Below are 15,382 nucleotides of genomic sequence, written 5' to 3'. Positions count from 1 at the left end.
ATGTTCCACCATGACCAACGCCTCCCAGCTCTAGTGGCTCTTTAGAGCTGCCGTAACAAATGACCACAAAGGAAGAAGCTTAGAGCAACAGAAATGTATTCTCTCACCGTTCTGGAGGCCAGGGGTCTGAAATCAAGGTATTAGCAGGGCCGTGCTCCCTCAGAAGGCTCTGGGAGGGAGGATCCTTCCTCGCCTCTTCCAGCTTCTGATGCCTCCCGGCAATCCTTGGTGTTCCTCAGCTTGTAGCTGAGTTATTCCAATCTCTGCCTCTGTGTTTACATGGCTTTCTCCCCTGTGCAGGCCACTGTGTGTGTACCCCTCCCTTCTGTTGTGACACCAGTCATTAGATTCAGAACTCGCCCCTCAATCTAGTATGACCTCATCTTAACTAATTACATTTACAAAGACTTACTCAAAGGAACACAAATTTGGGGAGGAACACTATTCAGCCAGCTACACCAGAAGTGGGATCAGTCCCTGCCTGTGTCACCTCGGACCCCCTTGTTCTAAGCCCTTAGCTTTACTCCAAGAAATGTAAAAAAGAACTTCTTCTCAGATGAGTGCTCTAGGCCTTGCCAATCAACCATCTTTCTTTTTTTTTAATTTTTAAATTTTTTCAAATTTCTTTTTAGCGTACCAGAATTCATTGTTTATACACCACACCCAGTGCTCCATACAATACGTGCCCTCCATAATACCTACCACCAAGCTCACCCAACTTCCCACCCCACACCCCTTCAAAACCTTCAGATTGTTCTTCAGAGTCCATAGTCTCTCATGGTTCATCTCCCCTTCCAATCTCCCTCAACTCTCTTCTCCTCTCCATCTCCCATGTCCTCCGTGTTATGCTCCACAAATAAGTGAAACCATATGATAATTAACTCTCTCTGCTTGACTTATTTCACTCAGGATAATCTCTTCCAGTCCCATCCATGTTGCTACAAAAGTTGGGTATTCATCCTTTCTGATGGAGGCATAATACTCCATAGTGTATATGGACCATATCTTCCTTATCCATTCATTTGTCGAAGGTCATCTTGGTTCTTTCCACAGTTTGGCGACTGTGGCCATTGCTGCTGTGATCATTGGGTCACAGATGGCCCTTCTTTTCACTACATCTGTATCTTTGGGGTAAATACCCAGTAGTGCAATTGCAGGGTCATAAGGAAGCTCTATTTTTAATTTCTTAAGGAATCTCCACACCCTGTATTTCTTTTCAAATACCAAACTTTCTGTTTGTCTATGAGCTTGTGTACCCTCTAGTGACCTTTCCCATTTCCATGGCAACCAACTTGGGTGAGCTAGTTTTATTCAGAGCACCCCAAATCTCAACACTGCTATACATGGGATCTTTCAGTTCCCATGGAAACCATACCCCTGAAGTTGCCACAATAATAGGTCTGGGTCTTTCTTTTCAGAACACTGCAATAATACTTCAATGATTATTCTCAAAATATCCTTGGAACATGGACATTGAACAAGGAATAATGGCCTCATTTTATAGGTTTTATTTACTGATCCCTCTTCTTATCATGAAGGCTGGAAATAGCTGTTTGGTCACCTGATAGAGGATGGTGGCTGGTTCCACGATAGGTTTTAGGATATTGTATGGGTACCCATCCTCCATGCCAGTCATATACCAACTGGGGGATCTGATTCCATTCTGAGCATCCCTTTTTAAGAGAGACAGAAACTCAGTCACATTCCTAGCCAGGCCCTGGCAGTGACTGATATTTGGTTCATTCTTTGAAAAAAATAGTTTTGGCAGGTACATCGCCTGGCTTGGGCCAGGGTGAAGATGAAAACAGGCCAGGTAAGAATAGTCTCATCTTCTATCCCAAAGGCGAAAGATTTTAGAAAACAGGGCCTCTGCTGAAAAGATTCAGTAAGAGTCTAATTATTGACTTTAGAGCTTCCCCATCCCAAGCAGCTGCCATTCAAGTTCAAGGAAAGAAGTCTATGCAGGGGTAAGGGCATCCCCAACTGCCTACCTTGTGGCAACATTGCTCTGTTCCAGGTTGCTTAAAAGCTTGTTCTCCAAATTCCTAAAGGAAAGAATCTAGATGTGGGTTTGAGCCACTACCCAAAGGATCTTGGTTTAATAGAGAAAAATGCTTCCCAATATCCCATATCTTAGGATAGAGTCTTCTTTTACTATTTTCTCTGGGTTTAAAGTCAGATCTATCTGCTGTACATGATTTAGAATGGTTTTGATTAGATATGTTAAGAGTCCAAAGCTGGGATGCCTGCGTGGCTCAGTCGGTTAAATATCTACCTTTGGCTCAGGTTATGATCTCAGGGTCCTGGGATCGAGCTCTGCGTTGGGCTCCCTGCTCAGCCGGGAGTCTGTTTCTCCCTCTCCTCCTCCCCACCATTTGTGCTCTTTCTTGCTCTGTCTCACCCTCTCAAATAAATAAATACATAAAATCTTTTTTTAAAAACTGCAAATGCATTCTTTGCAAAGTATTCAGGGTTAGCACAGGGTAGGAGCAGCTGGCACTCACTGTCTAGGAGTCTCAGTTTTCACCAGCCTGAGCCCATAGCTGATTTTAGTCTTATATGTTTGGATTTTAAAGGTCTAATTACTAATTCTCTGTACTAGTTAAGGTCCCTGCAGGAAACAGAAGTTACCCCAATGGTTCAAACGAAGAGACTTTAATGAAGATGCTTATAGAGGGGGGTGGGCAGGGCTAAGGAGCCAAACCATTTATGCAGGAACATCAAGGAGAAGCAATGGCAGGAAACCATTACCACCCCAAGAGGTGAAGAGGGTAGAGCTAGGAGGTACCTGAACCCAGTGAGAGCTGGAAGAGTAGAGGAAGGTGACACTAAGAAGGAGCTATAGTGAAGGTGCCCAAGCATAGAGGTAGGGAAGAAATACCTGGATCTTGCCCTCCTCCTACACACTAGCATCCTGCTGGCATCCTGCACTGGCCAAGACCATGAAGATTCTAGGCAGGGGAGGCAAGAGAACATTCTTTCAGGTCTACCTGCTGGAGCACAGAGCCCAAAGGAGAATATCAAAAAATCAATTTAGAGAGATTTGGAGGCACTCATCCCTCTCCATCCTCCTGAATTCAAGTGAAGCAAGAAGCCCAGGGAGACTAAAAGGCAGAGATTCAATGCTCAGCTTCACTGCTGCTAAGCTAATTGGAGAACAAGGCTATCATGTGTGACCAGTGCCAATGCTTCATCTCTGGCACAGGTGGACAACTGCAATGCTTCCTCAGGGACAGGTGCCTCTACACAGTGGAGAGTCAATCAGAAACCTCAGGCTGGTGGACAGTCTAGCTGACCTTGAAAGAGGGAGAGGAAGAGGCTGCTCTGAGTGAGATCAGTTCCAGCTCCCAAACCCTCTGGCACAGGCACTGACTTCCCTCCTTCTCTCTGGGGAGGTGCCAGTAGGGAGTAGAGAGGGAAGCCAGGAGTGGTCCCCTGGAAGAAGGAAGCATGAGGTCAGGTAGGGTGGTCCCCTGCTCCCTCTTACAGGGATGCCTATACTGATCCTTGTCTTTCCTTCCAGGGCACCTGTGTGAGCTGCTCTCTGGTGTATTGGAGCAAATGTCCTGCTAATTCTGAGCCCACGGTGAGTGTGACAGCTTCGAGAAACCACACATCACCCAAGCAACCCGACTGGTGTTGCTTCTCATCCTTTCTACCTTTCTTCTTAAAAGTTAGAAATTCCAACTGGGGTAATGTCAGATTGGCTCTCAGGCTAACAAAGGGGGGAGGGTAGAAAGCCCACTGTATGGGGGAGGGTAGACAGAACTGCATTTGAATCCTTGCTCATTAACACTGGGTGCATTGTTGAACCTCCTTAAACTAAGTTTTTTTGTTGTTGTTGTCTGTAAGAAATAATAATAATAAGGTTATTATAAATATAATTATAAATAATAATAACAAGAAATAATAATAACAACAATAATAAAAACCCATGTACAACCTAAATCAAGTGGCTACTCAGTAAAGATTCATTCCTTCTCTACTTCACCCTTTTATGTCTGTGTAGGGTAGTCAAAGCTTTGCCTTCACCATCTTAAGGTACCCCGCTGGGCCTGAGAATTAGATTAACAAGAGGAAAGTTCACAGATTTTATGTGTACATGGGAGTGCCCATAGGAAAGCAAAGACCCAAAGAAATGGCAAAACCCAAATGTTTATGGGGATGTGGTAGAGTAAATCAAGGGAGGAAACTGTGGGAACGTCACTGAAATGTACAGGGAGGCTCGAGGAAATTTGGAGTTATTTTAACAAGGTCCATTTATGCAGCTCTTTCCTTGCATCAGCTTCTTGTCTCTGATGACAAGAAGGTCTCTTTTGTCCTGGTACAGGAGGACATCTTCCACAGGGGAGCTTTATCTCCTCTTCTCCGAAAGGAAAGGGGGGAAATCAGAGTGTGCCTTTTCTGTCTGCGGTGTTTCAAGTATGCCTTGAGCTCAAAACGATCCTTATGCCAAAGCGGCCAATTTGGGGCTGGCATAGTCTGCCCCACGTTACTCCTGTTTGCTCTTCCCAAACACTTTTCTGGATAGAAATACAAGGACTATCAAGAGAATGACATTAGGACCATCCAGCCCTTTTCAAGTTTGACTGAATTCTGCATACGTCTATTGAGAGCTGGTTCCCAGGGCATAAAGATGAATGAGATGTAGTTTTGTTTTGTTTTCGTGTTTGTGTTGAGAAACTGTAGTCTAACAAGGAAAACCAGATCACTCCACAATAATCCAGAATTCATATGCCAAGTACTCTACTGGTGACAAAAGTGAAATGCTCCAAGGTAAAAATTGATGATCGAAATCTCTGCCTATAATTTTGTCCTGAAAAAGAGCATCCCAGTGAGAAGTATCATTCAACACTGGAATAGGTCGCTAAGGAAGGAGATGAGCTCTTTAACATCCTACTGAGAAGCATTTAATAAAGCAAAACATGAACATGAAATGGCACAGGTGTGCAGATAGTTATTTTTCTCAGTCAAGCCATCACCCCTAAGTCCTACAGGATGCTGTCAACCGGGGAAAATGGAGAGGGAGGAGAAGAGAGGAAATCATGTTGACTAACATGAGAGTGACGGCTGTGTGCCAAGCATTGTTCTAAATGCTTTATATAGCAAACGTGCGAGGTAGGTATATTACCATCATAGCCCTCGTGTGATCTGGGAATGAACGTAAGGAAACATAAAACACTTTGTACAAGGTCACATGGTTAATACATGGCCAAACCATGATCCTACATCACCACAGCCCAAGTAAGGAAGAGAAGGAGAGAAAGAAGGCAGAATTAGATACACAGGTTAGAACCAAAAAAGCCCCAAATCTTCCCTTCCCAGACTCCCATGATCTATACTTACTTAATTATCCTGAGAGCCTACAAGAGGACTGAATAGTCTTTCCTCAATGATCTCAGAATTCCTTTACATAGCTCAGATTTTAGGATTTTACAGCCCATGAAGTTCTCAACACTACCTTCTTAAGCTGGAGCCTAAAATGACAGGGTGTCTCCACATCGTTTACCTAACATAAAACTTGAACCAGAGACAGAATGCTTAGAATAAAACCTGAGATCAACATTATCGTCCCATTCCCCAGAAGAGGCATCTGAGGCCAACGGAGACTCCATGACTTGCCTGTGATATCCTAAAGTAAGGACACAGTAAGACCCATTCTCTGGACCTGCCCCTTATTAATGGGGCTCTTTAGCAAAAATATTTACCTGTCAGGACCTCAGTTCCCTCATCTGCAAAAGAGAGATGAAAAACAGCCACAAGGAATTGAAGGTTGATTACCTTATATGTGCAGTGTCTCTGCCCCTAGTGGGTTCTTGATAAACGGCAGCTCTAGATAATTACGATCAGGCACCAGGGGTTAGAGAATGGAAGGTTGCATTTAAGACTTTCCCACATACACCTACGCATCACTCCTAAGAGAAAAACTCAGACCATCCCTATTTCCTTTGGTGGATTTTTCTACAAATTAGAGAGGGACTCTCTGCTGGCTCCATAATTTCTGTGTAGAAGGAGTTTGGGAATAGCTATTGATTGGAAGAGAAGGCTGAGCCACACTCAGGATGAACAGCAAAGTGTTCCCTGGTCAACTGGCAATGTCTGTCCTGGCAGAAAGGAGGGTCAAGATAAATGTGCCCTGATTAATGCCAGTCCTGGCCTGTGTTCTACCAACAAGGAAACAGAGGTCTAAAGAAGGGGACTAAGCTCTGGCGGGGTGACACGTGAGCTGGAGAGCTCTGGTGATCTTGCGTGACTTCGAGGGGAAACGGAAGTAGGGTATGAAGCCGAGCGATGCCCAGAGGAGCTCAAAATGCAGACTCAGTGCTTTTTTTCCCATTGGCTTTCTTCCAGACACTCTTCACACACAGATGTGTCTACAATGGCAGAGTAAGGAGCCTGAAGAGCGGCTGTGCCCGGTACTGCAATGCCACAGTGCAGGTAAGGTCTTCAGGGCCACACTCCTGGGCCTCAGCATTTGTGAGGGGACATGGTGCCCATGGCCTTGGCAATGTCTTCCCGCAGGGGAACAGTAGGGGGAACTCTCTCCGCGGGGTCCAGGTTATCCCCTTCCTCCTGTGCTTCCCTCTCACTCTTAACAAAGAGCCCATACTCTTGACACTCCCCCCATGGACCGGCCACTGCCTCCTGTCTGACCTGTCTCTGACCCTCCTTCCGGCCCCAGAGTACACACACTTGCCACTCCCTCCCTCAGAGCATTTTCCAGATTTTCCTGGGACTGATTCATTGTTCAGGGGTTTAACTCTCACTCCCTCTGTCACCACCTGATCCATAGTGGCCTCCCCAGGCTCCCCCCACCTTTGCCCCACCTGCCACCACTTCGTTACAGTATTTTGTCTTCCCAGCACATACAGGTCTCTTTTTTAAAATTGATGGTCTCTTCCTGATGATATAGAGGATGGGCTTCATGAACACAAGCCTTCATGTCTTGTTCTCACGGTGCCAGAGCCGGCTTGGCACCCGAGGTCGGCCCTCAGTACACATGTGGTGAGCACATGGTTGAACACCAGCCATGCCATCATCTGCAGAAAAAGTCGAGCTAATGTTGTTTATTACTATAATGGAAATTAAAATGTATTTCCTTTGAGGAACTGGCACTCTGCTTGCGGTTTTAAAAGGCAACATGTGTTTTGTTTCTCAGATACCAAAGTGCTGCAAAGGTTTCTACGGGCCTGACTGCAACCAGTGTCCTGGAGGCTTCTCGAATCCATGCTCAGGCAACGGCCAGGTGATGTAAACTGGTTCATGGGTGCTGAGCTTGACCTGATCTAAGTCAAGTGGAAGAGTAATTTTTAAAACCACTAGACCTAGAAGTGCTACAGTGCCAATCACTGTTTGCAGAAAGTAAAAGAAACAGATCAGTTGCTCAAAGAACAGAAGGTATCTGTAGCAGAAGAAATTTGGGCCAGGGATGGATGGTGGCAGGGGGAGAGAGTGGGACATCTGGAAGAGTTCCAATGTCTGTGCTCCTGCTGCTGAGCACTTGACCTTGGATAACTCAATGAGGCTCCCTCTGACCCCACTTTCTTCTTATGGGAGGAGAGCAGAGTCCCCTGCATTGATCTCCAAGATTTTGTTCAGGATGAAGATTCTGTGATACTTTAAAAAAAAAAAAAAAAAAAAAGACACTGCCCAGTGATTGCTTTTTATTAACCCACCTCCAATAGCTAGTAAATTATAAAGGCCCAAACTTATCTCCCCTAGCTTAGAGACCAGAGCTAAACAAACAAAAGTAAAAGGAGTTGTGGTTCACCTGGGAAATTACAGATCTGTGCATTTAAGAAACCACATCTAAAATCTGCTCCGCTCCAGGGGAAGGAATAACTGCAACTGTTGAGATGAGGCAAGAACAAGGCAAAGCAGTCACCAATGAACTACCACAGGCCATGGCAGGAAGTCACCGGTGCCCAATTCTGGTACACAGTGATCCTTGCAAAGACAACCTTGAAACAGCTGAAATGGGGAGGTGGGAAAAGTCTTATACTGCAGGGGTAAAGTCATACAGTCATAAAGCTGAGCAAGTCAGGCTCTGGAAAGAATGGCCAACCTTCCTTCTAAAGGCCGGTGGCTGGTCACACCATCCCTCAAGCATTGTTTGCAGGTTCCAAGTTCACCATGGTGACACCCTTCCTCTTTGGATGACTTCCCTTCAAGTTCGAAATCCTGACTCAGGACCCCAAGCTTGTCCCTGTTTTAGCATCTTACCTGATATCGACATGACTCTACTTTTTACAAGTTGTCCCAGTGGGCCATGTCTAGCTCTGATAGACGTGTCAGATAGAACCTGACTTCAGAGAAGTCAGGCAATGACACAAAGACATTTGGGACTTCTTTACAGTGGAGCATTGTCCTAACGCCCTCAGGGCCTGTCTTTGCTTGCAGTGTGTGGACGGCCTCAATGGCAATGGGACATGTGTTTGCCAAGATGGCTTCCAAGGCTCCCAGTGTCAGTTCTGCTCTGATCCCAACAAATATGGACCTCGGTGTGACAAAAGTAAGTGGCACTTCTGGAACTTATTCCTGCTCCTCAGCTGGGTTCCCTTTGGCACTGCAGCAAAGCAATAATGCAGGCCAGGTGGTGTATGCTGCTTTGCTTGGTGTATACCCTCCTCCTAGACCATTTCTCCAGCACGTCGTTCTCAATCTGTAGCCCATGCCAGGCTGTGGGGTCCCACTGCAAAATTTCTGAGGCAGCAGGCCTGAGTAGTATTGGAGAACTTGCAATTGTAGCCAGTTTCCTGGGAGTGTAACCAAAAGACCACTCTTCGAAAACCAGTCCCTTAAGTTTTCCCCCCCACAAACCTGAAGTGACCATGGGCTCAGTAGCAAAACACAGACTCACTCTCTACCTTTCCAACAATCCCCTTCTATCAGCTTTCCCCCTTGAAAAATGTGTGACTTTGTGCAAGTGACTCCCCCCCCCCGGACCTTAGTTTCTTCATCTATAAAATGGGAATAATAAGAGTAATTACCTCATAACGTTAGTGCAAGTTATAAATAGAAAGCACTTGCCTTGGGACAATGCCTAGCACCTAGAATGCAATACAAATACACTAGCTCTTATTAATCTGTGAGTGTTGTTACTGTTGCTGTTATTCTAAATTCAGTGATGTAAATATCAGGAAGCTCAGAGACCAAGAAGAAAGTTCCACAACACTAGGCATTAAAAAAAAGATGCAGTTATTTGATCTTAGAGAATGCATTATACCTTTAAAATTGCAACATTGTATATATTTAAGTAGATAGATACATAAATATACAGAAATAAATATAGATATATATTTCTACACTAAGACTAGAACTTGAAAGAAAAAAAAATGAATAGGTGTGTTGGCCATGGAATCAAGCCAGCCCGAAATTAAATCCCCACTCTGCAACTGACAGGTTGTATGACCTTAGAAGAAGTTTCATTGAGTCTTAATTTCCCCATCTATAAAATGAAGATAATAACAGTACCCATGTCATGGGTTTTTGATGAAGTTAGACCATAATTTATGGCCATAACACAGAACTTGCCGCAGCAAGAAATCAGTAGATGAAGCCGTTCTTATTACTGTCACTACTAACTCCATTCGCTGGTTACAGAGCAGCCCTTCCCCTCTCTCATCTGGTCTGATCTTCACAACCACCTCTCAAGATGGGCAGGAAACCAGAGCACAGCAGGATCATGGCTGCTGATCCTAATCCACTGTTCTTTGTGTCAAAAAAGGTTTCTGAGAAACAAAAATAAGGTTTTATTCCAAAGCCTGTCAATGTTGGTATCTTTATGGGGCCAACAGAGCAGGATGATGGGGCCAGGGGAAGCCATGGAGTTCTCCTCACCAATACCTCCCTTTCAGGTCTGTGGCTACCCACCAGTCCATGCAAAAGAGCCACCTCTTCCTTCTGGGCCCTTGTCCCTTGCGGATAAAGTCCTAACTTGCATAAAGTTTATGCAAAGCCTTTTGTTTTAAGTCCAGTCATGCTTTTCTAGCCCACTCACTGTGCCTCTCTTTTCTGTCCTGGTTGTTGGCTACAAGAACCCACACGAATTCCTCTCCTAAAGCCCTCCTGCGGCAAAATACAGAAGCCTTCTTTCTGATCATAGCCAAGCACCAACTCGAAGGAATTTTGCATCCTTCTTTTCAACTCCTGCATGCTTAGGAGCCGGAGTTGGAAGTGCACATTGCAATTTTTTAAAACACATCATCGAAAGCAAAGTAAACCACAAAAGTTTAAAATGATCACAGGCAAACAGAAATACCAGATAATATCCTGAATTATGATATTTGCGCATAGGCAATCTTAGCAAGTCAGGCAATGTGTGTCACCTCTCTGGGCCTCAGTTTGCTCATCTGGAAATGGGGATGATAAGAGTATCTACCCTCTGACGCCGGTGACTGTTAATGAGATGGTACTGTTAAAGGCTGGCCCAATGCCTAGAACAAGGGCCGTGTACAAATATGGCCATCAGGTAGCACTGGTTGTAAGCTGCACACATGTAAGAGGCCATGCCAGCATGAGAAACTGCTTCTACTGATTCCAGAAAGGTGAGAAATTTCCAGACTGAGCTCTCCAACCATAAAGTAAATGAAGATTGAGTTCCTTGGCGTCTTTCTCACACACACACACACACGCATACACTCACCTACATACACATATGCACAAAGTACTTCTGGGACCGAATTCTTCCCATCCTTGATGGGACAGTCAGGCTCACCACACACTGTCTCAGGCCCATAGAGAGACACTTGAGAAGCTAAGATATAGCCTCCAGAGCCTCCCCCAGCTCAGCCCCAGGTTCTGCTCTGATGGGCACAAGAAGGGGGTGAGGGGAGGTGGTCTTTTCTCCTCCATGAACATGTGCCCCATTGCTGTGCTTGTCTCCCGACCCCCAAATATCCCTCTTCCTTCTCTTCCAGAATGTCTATGCATTTCTGGAACATGCAACAACAGGATCGACAGTGATGGGGCCTGCCTGGATGGCACGTGCAGAGAAGGCTCTGCTGGGAGGTTCTGCCACAAGCAGACCTCCACCTGCGGGCCCTACATGCAATTCTGTCACATCCATGCCACCTGTGAATACAGCAATGGGATAGCAAGGTAAACCTGTAGGGTACCACCCTTAAGAGCCCACAGCCCCTGTGCCACCTGTACATAGGCCCAGCCCCTATCTCAACTCTTTGCAAACAAAGGCCTGTTTCCTCCAGCTGCCAGTGTGGCCTTTGTGGAGAAAACTTCAGACTGAGCTGGGTTCAAACTGCAGCACTCCGTGCTCTGAAACATACCAACTGTGTGACGTTGGGCAAGTTACTTAACCTCTCTGAGCTTCACTTCTCTTCATCAGGACAATAAGGATGATGTTGCCTATGTAGCAGGGCAGTTGTGGAGGTTATAAAAACTGGATATAAAAGCACCCAGCAACAGGGGCAGCTGGGTGGCTCAGGTGGTTAAGTGGCCAACTCTTGATTTTGGTTCAGGTCATGACCTCAGGGTCTTGGGATGGAGCCTCAGCAGGGAGTCTGCCTAAGATTCCATCTCCCTCTCCTTGTCCCCTCATTCAAGCTCTCCACCTCTCTCAAATAAATAAATAAACCTTAAAAAAAAAAATCACCCAGTACCAGAGCCAGCACATCATAGGTGTTTAGTCATGGAAACTATGATTATTAGCATTATTCATGTGAAGAAATGAAAATGTGTCCACAACTGTCCAACCCTTTAAAAAAAACCTTTACTTCCTAGAGCCATTAATAATAACTCCCCCATTCAAGGCATCTTACAGGAAATCAGGTCTTGGTCATTAGATCACCATTTGTTTCCCTAATAGTGTCTAATGTACGCCCTGGGCTTGAAGATGGGGGAGATGGAATGTCAGAGGAAATTTTCCTCTCTGGGACCATCTCTGGTTCTAAGGCAATAACCACCTCAAAAACATCCTGGGAAACACAGAGAATGTCTGATAATCTTGACCTCATTTTTACAGCACTTTTTTTAATTTGTAATTTGCATAGTTACTTACTTCTCTGTTTATGACCTGTCTCCCCCACTAGACACTAGGTTACAGCCTACTAGGGTAGGCAGCTTGGGCCCAAAGACTGTCCCTTCTCTTCCATGGTAGCACAACAGAAATGCACCTGCCTCGGGAGTGAGGAGCTGCATCCATGCATAAGGCAAAAATCACACATTATCCAAACTGTCCTTAAAACCTCTGAAACCACTCACAAAGGGCTATTGACACGGGCCTGTATATACTACATACTCTTAGATAAATCGAACACTGTTGGAACAGATTGATCTATCTTTTCATCTGGGGACAAGATAAAGCATTTTGTTCCTCATGGAGCCTTGATACATGAGAAATAATTCTATTTAAGTTCTGGTAAAGCACCTGTGGCTGAATGTGAGGCAAAGGATGTGGGCTCTGGTGGAACCACAGGGGACACAGCACCTCTTACAAGAGTCTTAATAACTATTGGTGGGCCAGACGGATGAATGAACGGCCCAGTTGATAGTTAAAGTATCATGGCGGGATATTTTGAGACAAGCGTCTCAAAGGGTGAGGAGACAGTCAATTATGTGAGCTCATGGAATCAGGCACTTTGAGAGGGTGGTACTCCAAATAAAGGAAGTCTGAGGGACCAGAGAAGGGGGTGTCTCACCTGACCAATTTTTTTTCATTTTTCATGTATCATTTATGAATTGAATGCCAACATATCTATAGTCATCATATAGCTTTTTTTCCCTACAAATCTAACCATTATTTTTCAATATTTTACAAACTGTCTCAAAGAAGAGGGGCACCTGGGTGGCTCAGTTGGTTAAGTGTCTGACTCTTGGTTTCAGCTCAGGTCACGATCTCAGGGTCATGAGATCGAACCCCACATCAGGCTCCACACTCAGTAGGGAGTCTCCTTGAGATTCTCTCTCTCGCGCTCCCTCTACCCCTCCCCCCTCCCCTCTGTGCTATCTCTCAAATCAGTAAAAAAAAAAAAAAAACCTGTCTCGTCGAAGACATGGTAGTTGTTCTCTACAGAACCACAGATAATAACTAGAGGCAGACTCCTTTCCCATCAAAGCAGTGATGCTGCCAGATATAGGGCCTCGCAAGGGGCAAGTGCATACAGGCGTCCTGCTAAATGCTCCCCATGCTTTACCTCACTCCCTTAATCTTCACAGCTTTGTAAAGGAGGTTTTAGACTCCTTTTCCAGACGAGGAAACAAAGTCTCCCAGAGGTTAATGGACTCAGCCAGGGTCACACGATGCTAAGAGGTGGGGCCTGGATTCCCTCTCGGGCCTGTCTGACTGCAGACCAGCCCACCCCCAGTGCCTATGACCACCTTTACACTGGCTCTGCCCACAAGGGCAATGTGTCAGATGTCTGGCCAGGAACCGTTCACCCCCTGGCTGTCTGGCCTTTTCCTGGGTGGTGGCTGCTTACATTTTTGGGGCTGATTTTGTGCACGTGCTCTTCATTGCAGCTGTGTTTGCAAACCAGGATACAAAGGGGATGGAAGCCTCTGTTCAGAAATGGACCCTTGTGCAGAAATCACGAGGGGGGGCTGCAGCCGAAATGTGAGTGTTCCCCTTTATTTCCAGGCTACCTGGTTTCTTAGGAAAACCTGAGGGAAGGCCTTGAAAAAAAGTGATGTCTGAAGGCTTTTCATTGCACGAAGCACATTTGCCAGAACCTTGAGTTTTAAAGACGAAGCTAGTGCCTTCTGTGAGCTTCCACTTCCTCAATCCACGTGTGCAGAGGATGTCCCAGGATCACAGGAGTTGGGGTCTTTGGGCTCTTAAAAACACAGCCTGAGAATCAGATATTGGAGGTTATTAATCCAGTGATTCAATGTTACAGCTGACAAGCAACGTGAATGTCTATGATCTCATTTCTTATTTCCCCACCCCAAGCCAATAATGTTCTTATCCTCATTGTACTGATAGAGAAACTCAGGCTTGGGGACACTAAGTGACTTCCCCTAAGTTCTGTTATTGGGGAAAGCCCAGGCACATAGCCCAAACCCACAGTGGCTTTTGAATATCCCTCCTACCCCCGGGACCTCGTCACCTCCATTCCCTGTGCACAGTTTGCCACCTGGTCTCCCCACTGCTTCACTGGCCCACCTGTGCGTTCATTGCCCATCCATAGCCAGAGTGACGTGAAGCAGATTGGGTCATGTTTCTCCCATGCTGAAACCCCTTCAGGAGCTAGTGTGGCTTAGAGGTGAAATCAGATGGGAATGCCTTGCCCCGCCCCACCAGATCCCCCTGGCGCTGGTCCCACCCTCTCCACAATGAACCGGGCACCTCCTTCCTCTCCCACTGTCCTTCAGCCTCCTAGGGCACTCGGGCTGAGAGGCCTGGAGTTGCTACAGGGGTTAGGAGCTTGAACCTCAGCATTCTGGAGACAGGGTTGCTGAAGTTTTGTGCTGTGTGACCTTAGGGAAGTTACTTAACTCCTCTCAGCCTAGCTTCCTTATCTGTAAAGCAGAGAGTAATGGGACCTTCCTCAAGATCACGGGTTATACCAGTGAAACACTAAGAACGGTCCCCCAGCTCCATAAATGACAGCTATGTGCCTGGGGCTGGCCATTAGCTGGCCCACAACAAGCAACACTGTTCTCTAAATTGTCTCCTATGTTCGGTGGATCTCGGTGCAAAAGTGCATTTTCATCATTTCTATCACACTCCATGCAAACACGCATTCCTAGGAGGTACCTTCTTTTTTTGCTTTTGGAGTCATGTGGCTGGACTGAGGTTTCAGAGATTTGTTGCTTTCCGCCCCACAGGCAGAGTGCATCAGAACCGGCCTGGGGACCCACACATGCGTGTGCCAGCAGGGATGGACTGGGGATGGCAGAGACTGCTCGGAGATCAACCACTGCCTGCTGCCAGGTGCTGGCGGCTGCCACGCCAATGCAACCTGTTTGTACGTTGGCCCCGGGCAGGTAGGTGTGCCGAGGCAGAAAGCAAAGGGGAGCAGGACTCTTCAGGTGGCTCTTCCCAACTGGACATAGCAGTACTTTGTCTAGAACTTACTACAGCTTTTTAATCATTTGTAGTAGTGAGAATGGGTTGTCATAACTAACCCGTGACATAGGTACTATTTTTTTTTTCACCTTTTGACATTCTCCACTCATTTAGCCCATCCCCACCTCACCCCAGCCTCTGGCAACCACCAATCTGTGCTCTTTATCTATGTGTTTGGTTTCAGGGTTGGGGGTTTAGGTTGGTTTTTTTTAAGGTTCCCTATATAATTGAGGTCATATGGTATTTGTCTTCCTTTGTCTGATTTATTGCACTTAGCATAATGCCCTCCAGGTCCATCTATGCTGTCGCAAATGGCAAGAGCTTATTCTTTTTCATGGCTGAGTAATATTCCATCTC

General features: G+C 45.9%; 1 protein-coding gene across 2 annotated transcripts in view; it reads left to right on the top strand.

The window, feature by feature from the left end:
- Window positions 1-15,382, top strand: part of STAB2 (stabilin 2) — a 137,959-nt gene that overhangs the window by 41,375 nt on the left and 81,202 nt on the right. For both annotated transcript variants that reach the window (XM_059402221.1, XM_059402222.1), the window contains exons 16-22: window positions 3,524-3,586; window positions 6,352-6,438; window positions 7,160-7,246; window positions 8,401-8,512; window positions 10,920-11,100; window positions 13,477-13,570; window positions 14,785-14,943. In XM_059402221.1, coding sequence (XP_059258204.1) covers window positions 3,524-3,586; window positions 6,352-6,438; window positions 7,160-7,246; window positions 8,401-8,512; window positions 10,920-11,100; window positions 13,477-13,570; window positions 14,785-14,943 — 783 coding nt within the window. The remainder of the gene's footprint in view (window positions 1-3,523; window positions 3,587-6,351; window positions 6,439-7,159; window positions 7,247-8,400; window positions 8,513-10,919; window positions 11,101-13,476; window positions 13,571-14,784; window positions 14,944-15,382) is intronic.

Source organism: Mustela nigripes, chromosome 6 (genome assembly GCF_022355385.1).
Source record: "Mustela nigripes isolate SB6536 chromosome 6, MUSNIG.SB6536, whole genome shotgun sequence".
Taxonomy (NCBI): Eukaryota; Metazoa; Chordata; class Mammalia; order Carnivora; family Mustelidae; genus Mustela; species Mustela nigripes.
Note: the sequence above shows the minus strand (reverse complement) of the source record. Positions and strands in the feature narration are given on the sequence as shown.